The sequence below is a fragment of the Thermobia domestica genome, chromosome 8 (genome assembly GCF_964235325.1).
Source record: "Thermobia domestica chromosome 8, izTheDome1.hap1.1, whole genome shotgun sequence".
NCBI lineage: Eukaryota > Metazoa > Arthropoda > Insecta > Zygentoma > Lepismatidae > Thermobia > Thermobia domestica.
Window position 1 is genome coordinate 99696126 of NC_137461.1, and position 18419 is coordinate 99714544.

Genomic DNA, 18419 nt, shown 5'->3' on the forward strand with positions numbered 1-18419 from the left:
AGGAACAATATTGAGAAAGTAAACTTGTATAAATCCACGAATCTATTACAATATTTTATAGAAAATATTAAGTGCGTATAAGGAATAATAGAGTTATACTAATTGAAATCGCAATGCATATGATGCAATACAGTTCCAGAATGAAGTTCTGAAGAATAGTTGTCAGATAGATTTTTGCCACTGCAGATATTATTTGAAGCTCAGAAACAATAATAATATTATGGAGTTTGTATCAAACAAACAAAAAATAATCATCCAATGTGATTCAAAAGTGTAGAATCTTCACAATATGAATGTAGTAGTTTCCATTTTAATGTTCTCGTACATGTGTTAGTCTTCCTATAGAACGAGTGATTCAAATGAACCATGAATATTGCGTAACACACAATACCCATGAAATGCACATCCTTAATTTACAGTTGTACACATAGCGGTTAACAATAAACAAGTGCTTTATAGAGGGATTTTTTCTCCATTCGCGGTGAAAAACGTGTCAATTAAGAAGAACTGTAAATTTAAAAATAATATTACAACGTATTACAGACTCTGCTACATGTTTTGTCCCTGACTGTGATCACTGTAATGATTGCTTTAAAAATACACATATTTTTGGTCTTACAATCACTATTTAGAAAATATTAGTTGCCGCTTCCAAAACTTTTAATGTTCTTATTCATATTGAATACAAATTACGTAATTTTGAGAGCAAACTTATTTTACAGAAAAGCTTCAACGAAGACGGGATAAAACAGTTCGGTGTTCATATGAACTGTCTGCATATTTTTGTATAGATAGTTATTTGACGTATCCAATTTGCAAGCTTGTTGACAAGGAATTAGTATATTTATCTTATTAATTCAACCATAGTTCAATGCCTTTTTTATTTTGACGAGGCGAAGAGTTCACATGCAAAAAAGGCGAAAAATGAATAAACGTGTTGCAGCAAATATGCAGTTATTGATATACCTAGATGTTACTGTTATAATATGTTAATGTGATTTAGTATGATTACTGAAAAGTGCTTTTGGGATTAGAAGCCTTGGACTAAGGTTACTCAACAAGATACTAAATGATACAGTAGAGACTTAAACTATATACAGGGGGTTTCAAAACAACACCGACAACGTTTGGGAAGTAATTCCTGACACAAAGATAAGACGATAAGTATACACCAACCTGGGTGCACAAATACTTCTTTTCGTAGTTATAGACAGCTGAAAACATGAAAAAAGAACTTTAAAGATCAATAGCTCCAAAACTATGAAACCTACCGTAGTCGGGTCAAGACCTCATTTAGGAACTAGTATGTTTCTGACCAATATCCACGTTTCAGAATCCTGCGGTACTTCCGCAACAATTTTTATAGAGATAATTGGTGAATACTTCAAATTATATGCCAGAAGCCAAACTTCCTCTATAAGAATTGTTGCTTGAGTTCCTTAGGATTCTGAAACATTTATTTTGGATAGCGCACATATTAGTTCGTAACTTAAGTCTTGACCCGACTACGGTAAATCCTATGGTTTTGGAGCTATGGAACTTTAAAGTTCTTTATATATATATATATATATATATATATATATATATATATATATATATATATATATATATATATATATATATATATTTCAGCAGCCTATAACTCAGAAAGAAGCATTTGTGCACCCAGGTTGGTCTAGTATACTATCTATACTATTTGTCTTATCTTGGTGTGAGGAGTCACCTCCCAAATGTTGTCGGTGTTGTTTTGAAACACCCTGTATACTGTGTTTAAAGTGCATATCAGAGTACTCTACCATTGATCCACTGCGTATTTTTAAACAATTCCTAATCTTTCATTCCCACATGCTACGCAAGAACATTTAAAACAGTTATAAGAAGAACAGGTAGAACTTCGTGAACTAGTAAGGATTTTTTATGGTGGCAAAAGCATATTATGTAATTTTACTTCATTTATTTTCTGAAGTTCGATGTTAAGCGCACTGTAGTTGGTCTAAGATTACACGAATGAATAAAATTCTATAGAAAAATCTTTTTCTTCACTTATTCTTGTAATGAAGTCAGAATTCTGAATCATTTTCTTTCGTTTCAGATGGATGACAGATTCGAAATAATTTTTGTTGCTTCCATGAACACGACCTAATAAATAAACCCTGAGGAGGAACTGATATGATTTCATGATGCAAACTTCGATCATAACATTACTTATACTTAACTTACTAAAAATCAAGGTAAGCAAATCTCCAGTATTACACAAACAGTGTTGACCTCACATACTTTTAGCAGGGGTTAGAACATTCACAGTTGTTGAGAACTATCATATATATATATGCACAAGGTATAACTAAGGAACAGAAAAGTTTTCTATTAATCTAATGGAAGTTTCTTTTTAGTTCAATATTTATATATACTAAATTTATTGTTCGATAGATCGAGTGTGTTGCTAATTTTCTCTATCTGACAGGATAGTATGCCTATATGTTTCGTAACCTGCAACCTCTTTCCACATCCCTACAGTTAAGAGTAATTTTTGAGGTCTTTCATCTCCATATTGAATTACATTTTATTCGGTTAAGTCGATTCTTTTGAGGTAACTTGTTGAAATGAGGACTTTTACAACGAATATATTGAACTACCTTATACACAAAGTTCATACTTCAACACATTCCTCATTATCGCATTGCTCCACATAAAAAATTGTGCAAATACGCTAATTTGTGTGATTACATATCTATATTTTGAAAAGTTGTCTATCATCTCATATTTAACATTGAAATATCATGAGGAGAACTTCGTGCTTTGACCTTTGACCCTGTAACTCATTAATCCTTAGTACCCGCGATCCCGCTTTAGTGCTACGCCTATCTTCGGAAATTTATCCAGTAGTAGAAAATGGATCGATCTGGAACATATGAGAACAACCTAGGACAACTCACAAGCCCCTGGGAAATTGAGCACCGTACACCGTGAACCCACGGTCTTTTACGACCTAAATTTTAGGGGTGAATTTATTCATTTTTTTAGCACTTTTTAGGGGGTGTATTCGTTCTCTTTTACGAGCACATTTTAGGGGATGAACTCGTTCCCTTTTATGAGCACTTTTCCAACCCCTATGTTAATTACGAACACATAGAAGAGAAGATAACACATAACACTACGTAACACATAGCAGAACAGATAACACATAAGAGTACGTAACATAACAAGGGTGTATTCATTCTCTTTTATGAGCATATTTTTCAACCCCTATTTTAACATAGGAGATAACACATAAGATTACGAACACATAGAAGAGAAGATAACACATAACACTACGTAACACACAGCAGAACAGATAACACATAAGAGTACGTAACGTAACAAGGGTGTACTCGTTCTCTTTTATGAGCATATTTTTCAACCCCTATTTTAACATAGGAGATAACACATAAGATTAGAAACACATAGAAGAGCTGATAACACATCGCACTATTTTAACATAGCAGAACATAAGACTACGTAACATAGCAAGGGTGAACTCGTTTCCTTTTATGAGCATATTTTACAACCCCTATTTTAACATAGCAGAAATTACACTGAGACTATGAACACACAGGAGAGCATAAGAATACGTAACATAGCAAGGGTGTATTCATTCCCTTTTATGAGCATATTTTCCAACCCCTATTTTAACATAGCAGAAATTACACTGAGACTATGAACACACAGCAGAACAAATAATACACAGCATGGCTTATTTTCCAACCCCTATTTTAATATAGCAGAAATTACACTGAGACTATGAACACATAGCAGAGCAGATAATAAACACAACAACCTCCATTTTAGGGGTGTATTCATTCCCTTTTATGATTACTTTTCCAACCCCTATTTTACCATAGCAGAAATTACATAAGATTTTTTTTCAACCCCTATTTTAAGACAATGAATACCTATGTAACATAGCGATTCGATACGCTCTTTGAACCGATTTGGATGAAACTCGGCATATGGGGGTTTTCGACCATGCTAAGCACGAATATCATACTTATTTTTACCTGGGTCCTATAGTTTATGTGGCATACGCCCTTTCTATGACAATTTTAGCCGATTTGGGTGAAACTCGGTATATGGGGGTTTTCGGACATGCTGATTACGAATATCATACTTATTTTTACCTCGGTATTATAGTTTACATGGGATACGCCCTTTGTATGACACTTAAAACCCAATAACTCGAAAACGAAGCAACGTATTGAGGAGCTGTTTCCACATTTAGCAATAGGTCATCAACTACTACAAGTTCCAAAAATAATGACCATCGAGGTCAAAGGTCAAAACTCGAAAATGGATCCACATATTGAGGTGGCGTTTCCACATTTAGCAATTGGTCATCAACTACTACAAGTTCCAAAAATAATGACCATCGAGGTCAAAGGTCAAAATACTTAAAACCTAATAACTCGAAAATGGATCCACATACTCAGGTGCTGTCTCCAAATCTAGTAATACGTCATCAACTACTACACGTTCAAAAATAATGACCCTCTAGGTCAAAGGTCAAATATTTAAACGCAAATAACCTTTAAACAGAAAACGTATTGAGGTGCTGTTTCCAAATCTAGTAATACGTCATCAACTATTACATGTTCCAAAAATAATGACCATCGAGGTCAAAGGTCAAAACACGAAAATGGATCCACATATTGAGGTGGCGTTTCCACATTTAGCAATTGGTCATCAACTACTACAAGTACCAAAAATAATGACCATCGAGGTCAAAGGTCAAAATACTTAAAACCTAATAACTCGAAAATGGATCCACATACTCAGGTGCTGTCTCCAAATCTAGTAATACGTCATCAACTATTACATGTTCCAAAACTAATGACCATCGAGGTCAAAGGTCAAAATACTTAAAACCTAATAACTCGAAAACGGAGCCAAATATTGAGGTGCTGTTTCCAAATCTAGTAATAGGTCATCAACTAGTACAAGTTCCAAAATAGTGACCATCGAGGTCAAAGTACTTAAAACTCAATAACTCGAAAACGAAGCAACGTATTGAGATGGTGTTTCCAGATTTAGTAATTGGTCATCAACTAGTACAAGTTCCAAAATAATGACCATCGAGGTCAAAGGTCAAAACTCGAAAATGGATCCACATATTGAGGTGCTGTTTCCACATTTAGTAATTGGTCATCAGGTACCACATGTCCCAAAATAATGACCAACGAGGTCAAAGGTCAAAACACTTAAAACCTAATAACTCGAAAACGAAGCAACGTATTGAGGTGCTGTTTCCAAATCTAGTAATACGTCATCAACTATTACATGTTCCAAAAATAATGACCATCGAGGTCAAAGGTCAAAACTCGAAAATGGATCCACATATTGAGGTGCCGTTTCCACATTTAGTAATTGGTTATCAACTACTACAAGTTCCAAAATAATGACCCTCTAGGTCAAAGGTCAAAATACTTAAAACCTAATAACTCGAAAATGGATCCACATATTGAGGTGATGTTTCCAAATCTAGTAATAGGTCATCAACTACTACATGTTAAAAAGTACTGACTATCGAGGTCAAAGGCCTGTGTGACCTATTCAGTTTTGTACCAAGCAGAGAGAAGTGAAGAATGAATAAATTTAAGTGGCTTACTTCGAGAAAGAAACCAAAATTATAAAATTCTCAGCTAGTTAAAATGGCATATAATTTTGTACGATTTAAACAAAAAAGCAGATAAATTTGAGTGAGCTATTCAAAATTGTACCAACGAGGAATGCCATTTTATATCATTTTGTACTACGTTAATAAACAAAGGAATAGAATATTTAGTTTTGTACCAACTAGAAAAAAGAAGTGAAGAATGAATAAAATTTAGGTGGATTATTTTCTTTTGTATCAACTGGAAAAGAGAGGAAGAGCTACTTTAACCAGCTCATTATGTACTGTTTAAACAATCGAAAATTGAGCATTATGTAACTTTTGAACTATTGAAATGTTCTATTTTTGTATCAATCAGAAAAAACCGAAGAAGGACCATTTTAACAAGTTCATAATTCCTGTAACGAAAGAATAATTTCGATGTTCTACTTTTTATACCAACGAGAAAAAATGAACTAGCTGAATATTTTATATCATCTTGTACTATTCAATTTTGTACGAATGAGAAATGCCATTTTAACTGGCTCATAATTTGAGTGGTCTAAAAAAGGCGAAGACTACTCAAATAAACAATGGAGTATTTAGTTTTGTACCACCGAGAAAAAACAAAGAAATACCATTTTAACAAACTAAGAATATTGTACCGTTTTGGAGTATTCAAATAAACAAAGAAATAAATTTGAGTGACTTATAATTTGTGTCAACTCTAAAAAGGATCATTTTAACTAACTCAAATTCAATTAAACGAAGTAATGCATTTGAGTGAGCTATTTAATTTGAAAAACCGAAGCAGGATCATCTTAACTAGCTGAGTATTTTATACCATTTTGTATTATTTCAACAAACAAAAGAAGAAAGCAGAAAAGGACCATTTTAACAGGCTGCAAAATTTATATCCTTTTAAACTAGTCTAATAAACGAAGGCATAAATATGAGTGAGCTATTTAATTTTGTAGCAACCAGAGGATCATTTTAACTACTCAAATAAACGAAAGAACAAAATTGTACTAACCAGAAAAAAGCGAAGAAGACCCATTTTAACTAACTGAGAATTTCTGTACCTTTTTGTACTATTTAAACAAACGGTGGAATAAATTTGAGTGGCCTGTTTTTTGTACTAACCAGAAAAAGCGAAGAAGGTCCAATTTAGCTAACTCAGAATTTATGTACCTTTGTACTAGCCCAATGAACGAAAGAACAAATTTAGGTGTTCTACTTTTTTATACCAAGCAAAGAGGAGCCATTTTAACTAGCTCAAACACAATTTTAACTTGCGCAGAATTTCTGTAACGCAAAAATTAATTTGGATAAAGTAACAAGAAAGAAAGCAAAGATATGTCATATTAAATATTTAAATAAACGAGGGGATAAATTTAAGTGATCTATTCCATTTTGTACCAAGGAGAAATGCCATTTTTAACTAGCTCAGAATTTATATACGTTTTGTACTAATCAAATAAATGAAGGAATATTTAGTTTTGCACCAAGCAAAATAAGAATAAAATTTGGATTGACTATTTTCTTATATACCAACAAAAATGGAGCAAATTTGAGTGGCATACATACATACTTTTGTAGCAACGAAAAAAACAAGAAACCGAAGGAGGAATAAATCTGAGTGACCTATTCAGTTTTGTACTAAGCAGAAAAAATTTGCACTAAAAAAGCGAGGAAGGTAAAATTTAAATAGCTCAGTATTTCTGTACATTTTGTACTATTAAAATAAACGAAGGAATAAATTTGGATGTTCTACAGAAGAAAACGGAGAAGGGGCCATTTTATTTAATTTTGTAGTACTCAAATATACAAATGTATAAATCTGTGACCCATTCAGTTTTGTACTAAGTAGAAAATTTGTTGGCTTTTTTAGAAAGACCATTTTATCTTTTGTATTACTCAAATAAAGAAACCTATTCCGATTTGCCGGCTACTTATTTTCGCTAATCATTTTTTGTGCTCTAAAGCAAAGAGAGACCATTTTTAACTAGCTTAGAATGTATGTGCCTTTTTGTAACGAAGGAATAAATTTGAGTGGCCTGTTTGTGTATCAATCCTGCTGCGAGTAGATCAATTAGTACATAGATTAAAAAATAAAACAGTATGGCATTATTGCGACTTTCATTTCCGAATACATACGGATTAAACCACTATGGCAAAAAATACTACTTTCTCCTTATGCTTATTTGGAGTAGACTTAAGAGGATCAAGCATTATTTTAAACTCGTAATCTAGCCAACAATTAGAAACCTACTAGTAGAGTGTCAATTTATCGTGCTCATAAAAGAGAACGAGTCCACCCCTAAAATGGAGTTTGTTGTGTGTTACGTACTCTTATGCTCTGCTGTGTGTTCATAGTCTCAGTGTAATTTCTGCTATGTTAAAATAAGGGTTGAAAAATATGCTCATAAAAGGGAACGAGTTCACCCCCTAAAATGTGCTCGTAAAAGAGAATGAATACACCCCCTAAAAAGTGCTCATAAAAGGGAATAAATTCACCCCTAAAATGGAGGTCGTAAAAGACCGTGGGCTCACGGTGTACGGTGCTCAATTTCCCAGGGGCTTGTGAGTTGTCCTAGGTTGGCCAATGTTGGCCTAGGTTGTTCCAGATCGATCCATTTTCTACTACTTTATCCTCTTTGGAAATTAAAGGCGCTAATTTTACACCATCATCATCTGGTTAGTTAAGTCCACACTGACGTGCTACTCTATCCTACGTAGTATGAACTTTGCAATAGCACACTATCACCGATACTCTCGAGCTCTGTCAACCCAGACATTTGACTGACTTCCAGCTCCATACTTTTCAATTAAATCGGTAGGCATATAGGTTGATGAACCGTGCGGGCAAACTGTATTTTTTAATTTTATATTTTACGTTTTCTCACGTATAAGCATATATTTCACGTCATATTTCACAATTTTTCACGTATAAGCGTAAATAAAACATCGCAGCACGCGTTCTTCCTAACACGTGCTGATAACATAGGCTGGTGTTCCCTTACACTTACTACGACTTTCCACCGAAGCAACCTTGTTTCTTGTTGTCAAGGCTTGTCTTCTCCCTAATTTGGACCCACCTTGATATCACAGCATATTTGAGAATGCTACTGACAAGTAAACCTTACGTTTGGGTGAATCGAGTTGCTGACTGAAACACATATGAGAAAGTAGTATTAAATGTGGTCAGTATTTCAGTGAAGTTGAAGGTGCGAAGCTCCAGGGGTTTAGGAGATACAGCTACCAGAACATCACATGGAAGTACATAATAGTCTTCATACAGTTGGAGGTAAAAGCCCTGTAAGATCTCTTCTAACGACAAAAGGTGAATAACAAATATATGGGTACATATTAGGACTAGGGGGAAGTCATATAGAAAGAGTATACCTGACGGCGGCCATCTTGAAATCCGCCATTTTGAATTAAGGTTAAGTTTTTAAAATAGGAATAGGGTCATGTGATACATGATTTAAAACGCAAATTTAATCAGATGAACAATGGTGACGTTAATTTTGATTTTCGTGCAATTGGTAAAAAGTTACAGGGAAATTAAATATTGTTGCAGAATATGTATTAGTCCTTTACCCCACCTTGTAAATGTTGTGTTAATGATAATAATTAAATAAAAAGCATGTGGATAAATATTAGGTCTATGGTAAGAGTTGCCTTGATGGCGGCCATGAGGAAATCCGCCATTTTGAATCAGACAAAAGTTTTAAAGAAAACGCGTTACAGTGACATCTTATTAATAGCAAATTTTACCATAAATCCAACGGTATAACCATTTTTCCTTTATCATTAACCAGCACAAAATTAAATGGGAATAGAGTAATGCAATAGATGACTTCGGGCTAGAAGTTAATAAGAAATACAATGGTGGCGTTACAATGTTTGTGCAAGTCATGCACTCTTTTCTGAACTACATATTGATTGTACTAATTGAGGACTTTTCTGGAAGAAACACCCAAGTTCAATTATGACTCAATTCCACTTTGGTCATTTTTCCTTAAATTAGCAACTTGTTTATGCGATAACAAATGCTGGTTAATGATAAAGCAAAAATAGTTATACCGTTGGATTTATGGTAAAATTTGCTATTAATAAGGTGTCACTGTTATGCGTTTTGTTTAAAACTTTTGTCTGATTCAAAATGGCGGATTTCAACATGGCCGCCATCAAGACAACTCTTACCATAGACATAATATTTATCAACATGCTTTTTATTTAATTATTATCATTAACACAAAATTTACAAGATGGAGTAAAGGACTAATACATATTCTGCAACAATATTTAATTTCCTTGTAACTTTTTACCAATTGCACGTAAATCAAAATTAATGTCACCATTGTTCATCTGATTAAATTTGGGCCCTAAATCATGTATCACATGATCCTATTCCTATTTTAAAAACTTAACCTTAATTCAAAATGGCGGATTTCAAGATGGCCGCCGTCAGGTATACTCTTACTATATGACTTCCCCCTAGTCCTAATATGTACCCATATATTTGTTATTCACCTTTTGTCGTTAGAAGAGGTCTTACAGGGCTTTTACCTCCAACTGTATGAAGACTATTATGTACTTCATGTGATGTTCTGGTAGCTGTATCTCCTAAACCCCTGGAGCTTCGCACCTACAACTTCACTGAAATACTGACCACATTTAGTACTACTTTCTCATATGTGTCTCAGTCAGCAACTCGATTCACCCAAACGTAAGGTTTACTTGTGAGAGCATGTCTGGAAATTATACTCTTAAAGAATACCTTTCACACTCATTGCATATTTTGTTGATGAAATATGCATTTTTGGATTGTGTATGTGTGACTTCCTTTGCACTAATATGGACCGCAACTAGACTCACCTCGAAATAGCGAGTGTGGAAATTTAGCTTTTCGAAGATTTTCGACAGCCCTAGTTCTGAAACTATTCTCTTTTCTCCACAGGTCCATATGAACTTTTTCTCTTCTTTTGATATAAGGAATCACCTCTTACAGTTTTTCCGTATAATTTATTAACAACTTATGGGACCGTAGCAAGTATTATGCGAGAGTAGTAAGAAATTGGGGATGTCCTGATAAACTACATTTGATCGAATTAAAGGAACAAATTCAATTTTATACTTTTTACACTCGAATTTATTCCCTTCTTAATAACAAATAAGTCTATTTGCCTAAGGTGAAAGTCATATCATACTCAGAGAGACTTTGTGCACATACCTCTTTTCCTTTCCACATTGGGCCCACCACTTTTCTTTTTGTGGAACGTATTTTACTAAGTATCACCAAAACGTCGGACAGAGGTTCTGATAAGAATAATCCTCCGTCTTACTGTAGTCTGGATTTTATTCAGAAGTCACTTCCTAGGTTCAATTCAGCAGCGTTTTTTTTTTTTTTTTTTTATCATTGAACCCGGCAGTACACTGAAGAATGCGGAATTCAACACTTCTATGCGACGTGGAGGGTGGGTCCCGAAAGAATTGTCAGCGCAACATAAGGCACAAAAATTGGACATCTCTCGTAAACATTTAGCCCGTTATTGTCGCGAGGGAAAGGGATTTTTAGCGAACTGTTACTAGAGATGAAACTTGGGTACATTCCTATGAACTGGAAAGTATGGCTGCGAGCATAGTTTGGAAATTCCCTTCATCACCAGAAGTTAAGAAATATAAACGTCAATCATCAGTTAGTCATTGATACGGCGCAAAATTGGTTACAGATACAACCGAAAAGCTTTTTCCGACGGAATCAGAACACTTGTGAAACATTGGGGAAAGTGTGTTAAATAATGTATGTTTCAGTTTTCTATCGTTAGAATAAATGTACCTTTTCTTAAAAGTCCCTGTACTTTTTGACTTCTCCTCGTGTATATATATATATATATATATATATATATATATATATATATATATATATATATATATATATATATATATATATATATATATATATATATATATATATATATATATATTGATTATAATTATCTGCTGGGAGTGCACATAAATGTTACAGTCTACATATGAGATCTAGGTCAGCTTTAGAGTTCTGAAAATACTTCTTTGTTTACATTGTAGACATTCTGTGTATGTTTTATTTTTCTTGTTACTTCTATGAAATGCGTCATTATACCTAAATCTAGTCTTTTCAATTAAATTGTAAGTTTAAAAGATCACAGGCCACCAGGTCAGGATGGATAGCATCTACCTATTTAGTCTACAAAATAGATAAATTTCATTTTCAGTATCATGGCTATATGAGACGTAGGCATGTAGTTTTTCGTCAGATCCTAACATAAGTAGTCGCCTTGAGACCAAGATAAGTCTTCCACTTCCAAAGCAACAACCGTAGTCATTTATTTACGACCGAGGAAGAGCAACTTCCTGGCAAATGCAGGAAAACCCTCCCTGTGTGTGCATGTTTCCTCGACATAGCGAACAGGACAAAAAAAAACATTCTGGTTGTTTAGCTAATGCTTAATTAACTATTTCTGGTTAATCTCATTATTCGCCTTACGTCATTAAGAAAGAGAAGTAATTCACAGAAATGCAAACCAAAATTTCTAGCTAGTATCATATCCAGAATTACCAAAATACGAAACTCGAAATGATCAATCCACCTCTTCAATCATACAATAAAGGTGGGCCAGATAATACAATATAACAAATCCAACGTAGAACATGAGGAACAAAACAACACTTTACCGCACACAGCAAAGGGCAAAGAGGAAGGAATGTAGAAGAGATAGTTCATTGTATTCTAGATGGAAAGCAACCTATATAAAGCCATAACCAATACGCCATCTATTTTGTAGTATCTACTGAAGCTCATATTCTTAAGTGAATGAAATGTTCCCAAACGTATTTTGCAAAGAAACATATATATTCCTTCCATTGTACAATCGAAATCGAAACAGGGTTGCTACATGGTAAAGATCATTTCTCTACTTTTGAGACACAGTGTTCTGTAATGAAATTTTTCGAATAGATTTGAAATGTAAAGATAAGAGAGATAATACATTATCAACTTTGATATTAATTTTGCAGGCGATTTGTCACCTTGACAATAAGTATTATTGGTATGTACAAAAGATCGTTTTAGGTTTATGATAACAAATTTGGCACCCTTACTAGATACCGCGACACCACCAGTCCTTGTGTTCGATGTTCAAGTCCAGTCTGCTAGCTGCTGACCTATATCTAAGTGTTGAAGCACATTTTGATTACGTCAGTTCAATTCCTCTTGACAAACTGTCCCAAAATATTCATTATCCCAGGTTTTCGATGGCCCAATGCCGTTTCAACAATGGAAACTTACTAAAATCCATTCGGAGTAATTTAACCACTAACACTCACAACAACCATTCTTTCTGCAAATCAACACACAATACTTTCGAACTACTCGCAATACTTTCTCGTCTGCTGCTACGGTGTGATCTAATTTGTTAAAATAAACCTCAAATGACCTTCTCCCGTTGTATTGTGGAAATTAAAATAAAATTAACCTACAATTAGATTTTATTGTAATGTTAATTAATACGATATATATTCCATTCGTATCATCTTTGTATACAGGTTATTCAGAGTAATCCTACACCAGAAGAAGTGGTTGCAACACTACAAGCAGCGGTAAAGTTAAGGACCAATATCATCAGTGCTCTAGGTTCGATTCTACACAATCCTCAAGTCAACATTACGGTTGAAATTCGAAATGCTTTGCAAGAATTATTCGATGCGTTTAGAAAACATGCAATAGACACCATTGACATTGTTGCTGATGTTCTATCCATCGAGGCATCAAACTGTGATGATTTATTTTTGGCTCTTTTCAATAGACTTCGGAAAACTGTGAGTCCATCATTTATTTGTCCTTTAGAAACTATTATCAATGCAATGCTAAGTAAACAATTGGATGTGAGTACTATCATAACAAATACTAACATTCTTACCGATGGACTACCTTCATTCCTACCAGAATGGATTGATGCTAGATGGTTTTCCGCAATTAGTGACGAAGTTGCAGACATAGTAGGTGCTACATGTGCACGCCAAACGGAATATTACAAAGTCATATTAGACAAAATAAAAGATAGTACGATACAACTAACATCACCAATATTCACTTATCTACTGCCTAATATCAATTGTCAATGGATGCCCTCTGATATAAGAGAAATTTACAGAAATATAGTGGAAATCTTAATTCAAAAAGAAAATGATCTACAGACTATTCTAAAGGGCATCGACATATCAGATCACGATGACATTTATTCCCTCATTGTAAGTGTTTTAGAGAAGTTTTCAAATAACGAAGATACTTCAAACATGCAAATTTACCTCCAGGTAAATAGAATTAAGGATTATTTGGTATTTAAAGGAGCAGATGTAGTTGGGACTTCTGGGGTTGATCTTAATCTTAAAGAGATTGATATACGTTTTCTGTTTTCGGCATGTACAAACCATTATTTCCCACTTGATATAGTACGAGCTTGCCATCTTGTAGAAAATGCTATATACACTAAAAATATTGCTATTTCAATACTGGACTTGGTTTTCAAACCCGGTATATTTTTTGAACATTTCACAAACCGAGATAAAGCGTTAGTGTTTCTTTTGAGGCAAATAGGATTAGTTTTACCTCCAAACCATATTATGTATCCTTACGTCCAATGCTTAGTGGAATTTATGCGAATTAAAACAGATATTACTAATGGTAGAATAATTAAGCCAAGAACAAATGCTGAAATAGTCGCCTTATTACAGACATTTTATTCTTTAAATTTAAAGCCGCAACTTACTATTTTGTGGCAAGAAGTTCAGAGCATTGTCTTAAGATGTCGAATTAACTGGGCTGAAATTTTGATTGACTTTCCTTTCTATAAGTACACTGATCCTAGGTCCTTAGTTTTGCACATTCTTATATGGGTTACCCAAAAAACTAGTACAGTATTTACCCAACAGGAAATTTGCTATATTAAAAGATTTCTCAGCAATTTCCATTTATCTTCAGATACCATTACTCTTAAAACCGACTATAGACGTTCGGAGTCTCCTATTGCTTACAGTCCACCATCTTCATGTATGTTGAAATGCATCCCAAATCCATCACCAGCTGACGCTCTAACAGTCACAGTAATTAAAGAAAATGTTGATATTCCCCTACCACCTCCAGAAAGCCAATCAGCTTCAGCAGATAAATTAATTTTTAGTAATGGCCAGTATTTTGAAATAGATGATATTAACTTCGCTGGACATAGTATTACTAAAACACAGAAAGTAGACCCAGACGTGTATGTTTCAGCTCTCAAATGTGACACACCATTAAACTACAAACATTTTGTAAGAGATTATCTTGCGAAACCAATATGTTTGAAGTATCTCGAGCATTTTAACTACACTGCGCATAAAACAACTGGAGAACTGTTGAAGAGCATATTAACATTTTTACAAAATCATGACAAAATAGATGCCAGGTTAAGGAGGAAAATAGGTCAAGTAATTGAATTTGTGGATGTTGATGGCCGTGGTAAGAAGAAATTTGAAGCGAAAACAGTTTATCTTGAGACAAAGTACAAAGAAGATACCGAGGATTTACTAAATTTATTTCAATCAATTAAACAAGAGAATTTATCTTATAAACAAAAATTAATTTTAGGAAGAATTCTCAAATATTATAAAAGTCTGAGTGAGACCGATGGGCAAGGTATACCACAATATCTGGAAAGCTGTATTGACTGTAATGTCACTAGCAAGAATGATGCACGTCGACATTTAGGGTGGTATTATGCTAAGCATAAATGGGGATGGGGTTATGAGCATAAACATCGGTGGCACTATCGTCCACCTCCTCCAGAACCACCACCATATTACCATCGTCCAAAACCACCAACATATTACCATCGTCCAAAACCGCCAATATATTCCCCTCCTCCAGAACCACCACCATATTCCCCTCCTCCAGAGCCACCACCATATTCCCCTCCTCCAGAACCACCAACATATTCCCCTCCTCCAGAGCCACCAACATATTCCCCTCCTCCAGAGCCACCACCATATTCCCCTCCTCCAGAGCCACCAACATATTCCCCTCCTCCAGAGCCACCACCATATCCCCCTCCTCCAGAGCCACCAACATATTCCCCTCCTCCAGAACCACCAACATATTCCCCTCCTCCAGAACCACCAACATATTCCCCTCCTCCAGAACCACCAACATATTCCCCTCCTCCAGAACCACCAACATATTCCCCTCCTCCAGAGCCACCACCATATTCCCCTCCTCCAGAACCACCACCATATCCCCCTCCTCCAGAGCCACCAACATATTCCCCTCCTCCAGAACCACCAACATATTCCCCTCCTCCAGAACCACCAACATATTCCCCTCCTCCAGAACCACCAACATATTCCCCTCCTCCAGAGCCACCACCATATTCCCCTCCTCCAGAACCACCAACATATTCCCCTCCTCCAGAGCCACCACCATATTCCCCTCCTCCAGAACCACCAACATATTCCCCTCCTCCAGAGCCACCACCATATTCCCCTCCTCCAGAACCACCAACATATTCCCCTCCAGAACCACCAACATATTTCCCTCCTCCAGAAACACCACCATATTCCCCTCCTCCAGAGCCACCAACATTTTCCCCTCCTCCAGAGCCACCACCATATTCAACTCCTCCAGAACCACCAACATATTTCCCTCCTCCAGAGCCACCACCATATTACCCTCGTCCAAAACCACTACCATATTTCTCTCGTCCAAAATCTCTAATATATTCCTATCGTCTAAAACTACCACCACGTTTCCCTCGTCCAAAACCACCACCATATTCCCCTCATCCAAAACCTCCACTATATTCCTCTCGTCTAAAACTACCACCATATTTCCCTCGTCCAAAACCTCTACTATATTCCTCTCGTTTAAAACTACTACCACATTTTCCTCTTCCAAAACCACCACCATATTCCCCTCGTCCAAAACTTCCACTATATTCCTCTCGTCTAAAACCACCACCATATTCCCCTCCTCCAGAGCCACCACCATATTCTCCTCCTCCAGAACCACCAACATATTCGACTCCTCCAGAACCACCACCATATTCCCCTCCTACAGAGCCACCACCATATTCCCCTTCTCCAGAACCACCAACATATTCCCCTCCTCCAGAACCACCGACATATTCCCCTTATCCACAACCACCAACATATTCCCCTCCTCCAGAACCACCGACATATTCCCCTCCTCCAGAACCACCAACATATTCCCCTCCTCCAGAACCACCAACATATTCCCCTCCTCCAGAACCACCAACATATTCCCCTCCTCCAGAACCACCAACATATTCCCCTCCCCCAGAACCACCAACATATTCCCCTCCTCCAGAACCACCAACAAATTCCCCTCCTCCAGAACCACCAACATATTCCCCTCCTCCAGAACCACCAACATATTCTTCTCCTCCAGAGCCACCAACATATTCCCCTCCTCCAGAGCCACCACCATATTCCCCTCCTCCAGAACCACCAACATATTCCCCTCCTCCAGAACCACCAACATATTCCCCTCCTCCAGAACCACCACCAACTACTACTCCCCCTCCACCACCTCCTCCCCCTCCCCCACAGCCTCCTTCTCCACCACCAACTATTACTCCCCATCCACCACCACCTCCCTTTCCACCACCACCTCCCTTTCCACCACCACCTCCCTTTCCACCACCACCTCCCTTTCCACCACCACCCCCTATAGTTAATATTAGTGGCAAATGTGATATTAATATACATTTAATTTGGGACTTTGGTGGCGTGGACATCGATATATGGACCATTCTTCAAATCGTTCCAACATACTACCTTCCGCTAAACATAGAAATTGAATTTGAGCTCGTAAAACGATTCATTATTACAGAAAGTAGCATATGCGAACAATGTACCACAAGCATCAACATAATGGAAATGAAAACTCGTAAGGACTTTCTAATTGCAGTATTTAGTAAGCTAGCCGCATGCGATATGGTTGAAACAAGTATGCAACAAAGGTTCAAAATGTTATTTGCTTACATTACAAAATTAAATATAGGATCAGAACCAATGCAATCATTGCCTGTCCTAAAAGCAACCGTTAAAGAAGGATATCTAATAACTGCAATAGATTCCAGAAATATAGTTATCGACCTCGAAGATTTGTTTGATTGTTTTAAAACAGGCACTGAATTGGAAATATCGGAAGAGAAAACGAGTGTGTTAGAATTTATCAAAAGCAATCCAACGGTAATATCTGCTTTTCTAACCGTTTTCAATCTTGCTAAATATTCAACAAAGGGAGCATTTTTGAAGTCATGTCTGTCAGAAATTGCCGAATACATGGGTGTAGAGTCCTCAGTGAAAAAAGCAATTCAGAAATTAATCTTTCGTATTGATATCAGTACAACTGGGTTCCCATTCATTACTTATTTTGATAGTGTTGGAATATGAATTGAAAACTAATACATACCAAAATGCAAAGGACAATTTTTTATATAATAGTTTAATGTCTTACATTCTTACTATCAATGATCCAGTTCATAATCTCAAATTTTGCTTTCTTACCATAAATGTTTGAGATTATAGTTTCAAGTCGAAGAATTTTATCATAATCATAGTTAAATTGTAAGGGTAACTGATAAACAGAGTTGTGGAATAAAGGTTCATCTAGTTATTACATTGTAACTGTAGACTATGTATGAAAATAGAAAATAAAGAGTTTATGATGCATCAGCTCGTTAAAGGT

The 18419-nt window shown here is 35.8% G+C and overlaps 1 protein-coding gene across 1 annotated transcript; it reads left to right on the forward strand.

The window, feature by feature from the left end:
- Window positions 1-13537: 13537 nt before the first annotated feature.
- Window positions 13538-18184, forward strand: LOC145692237 (uncharacterized). The gene has a single exon (XM_081767534.1). It carries the CDS (start codon window positions 13538-13540, stop codon window positions 18122-18124), a length of 4587 nt encoding a protein of 1528 aa, XP_081623660.1. The 3' UTR covers window positions 18125-18184.
- Window positions 18185-18419: the final 235 nt, after the last annotated feature.

What these genes read in the sequence shown, in the direction of transcription:
- LOC145692237 (XM_081767534.1), top strand. Translation starts at nt 13,538, where the DNA reads ATGCTAAGTAAACAATTGGATGTGAGTACTATCATAACAAATACTAAC.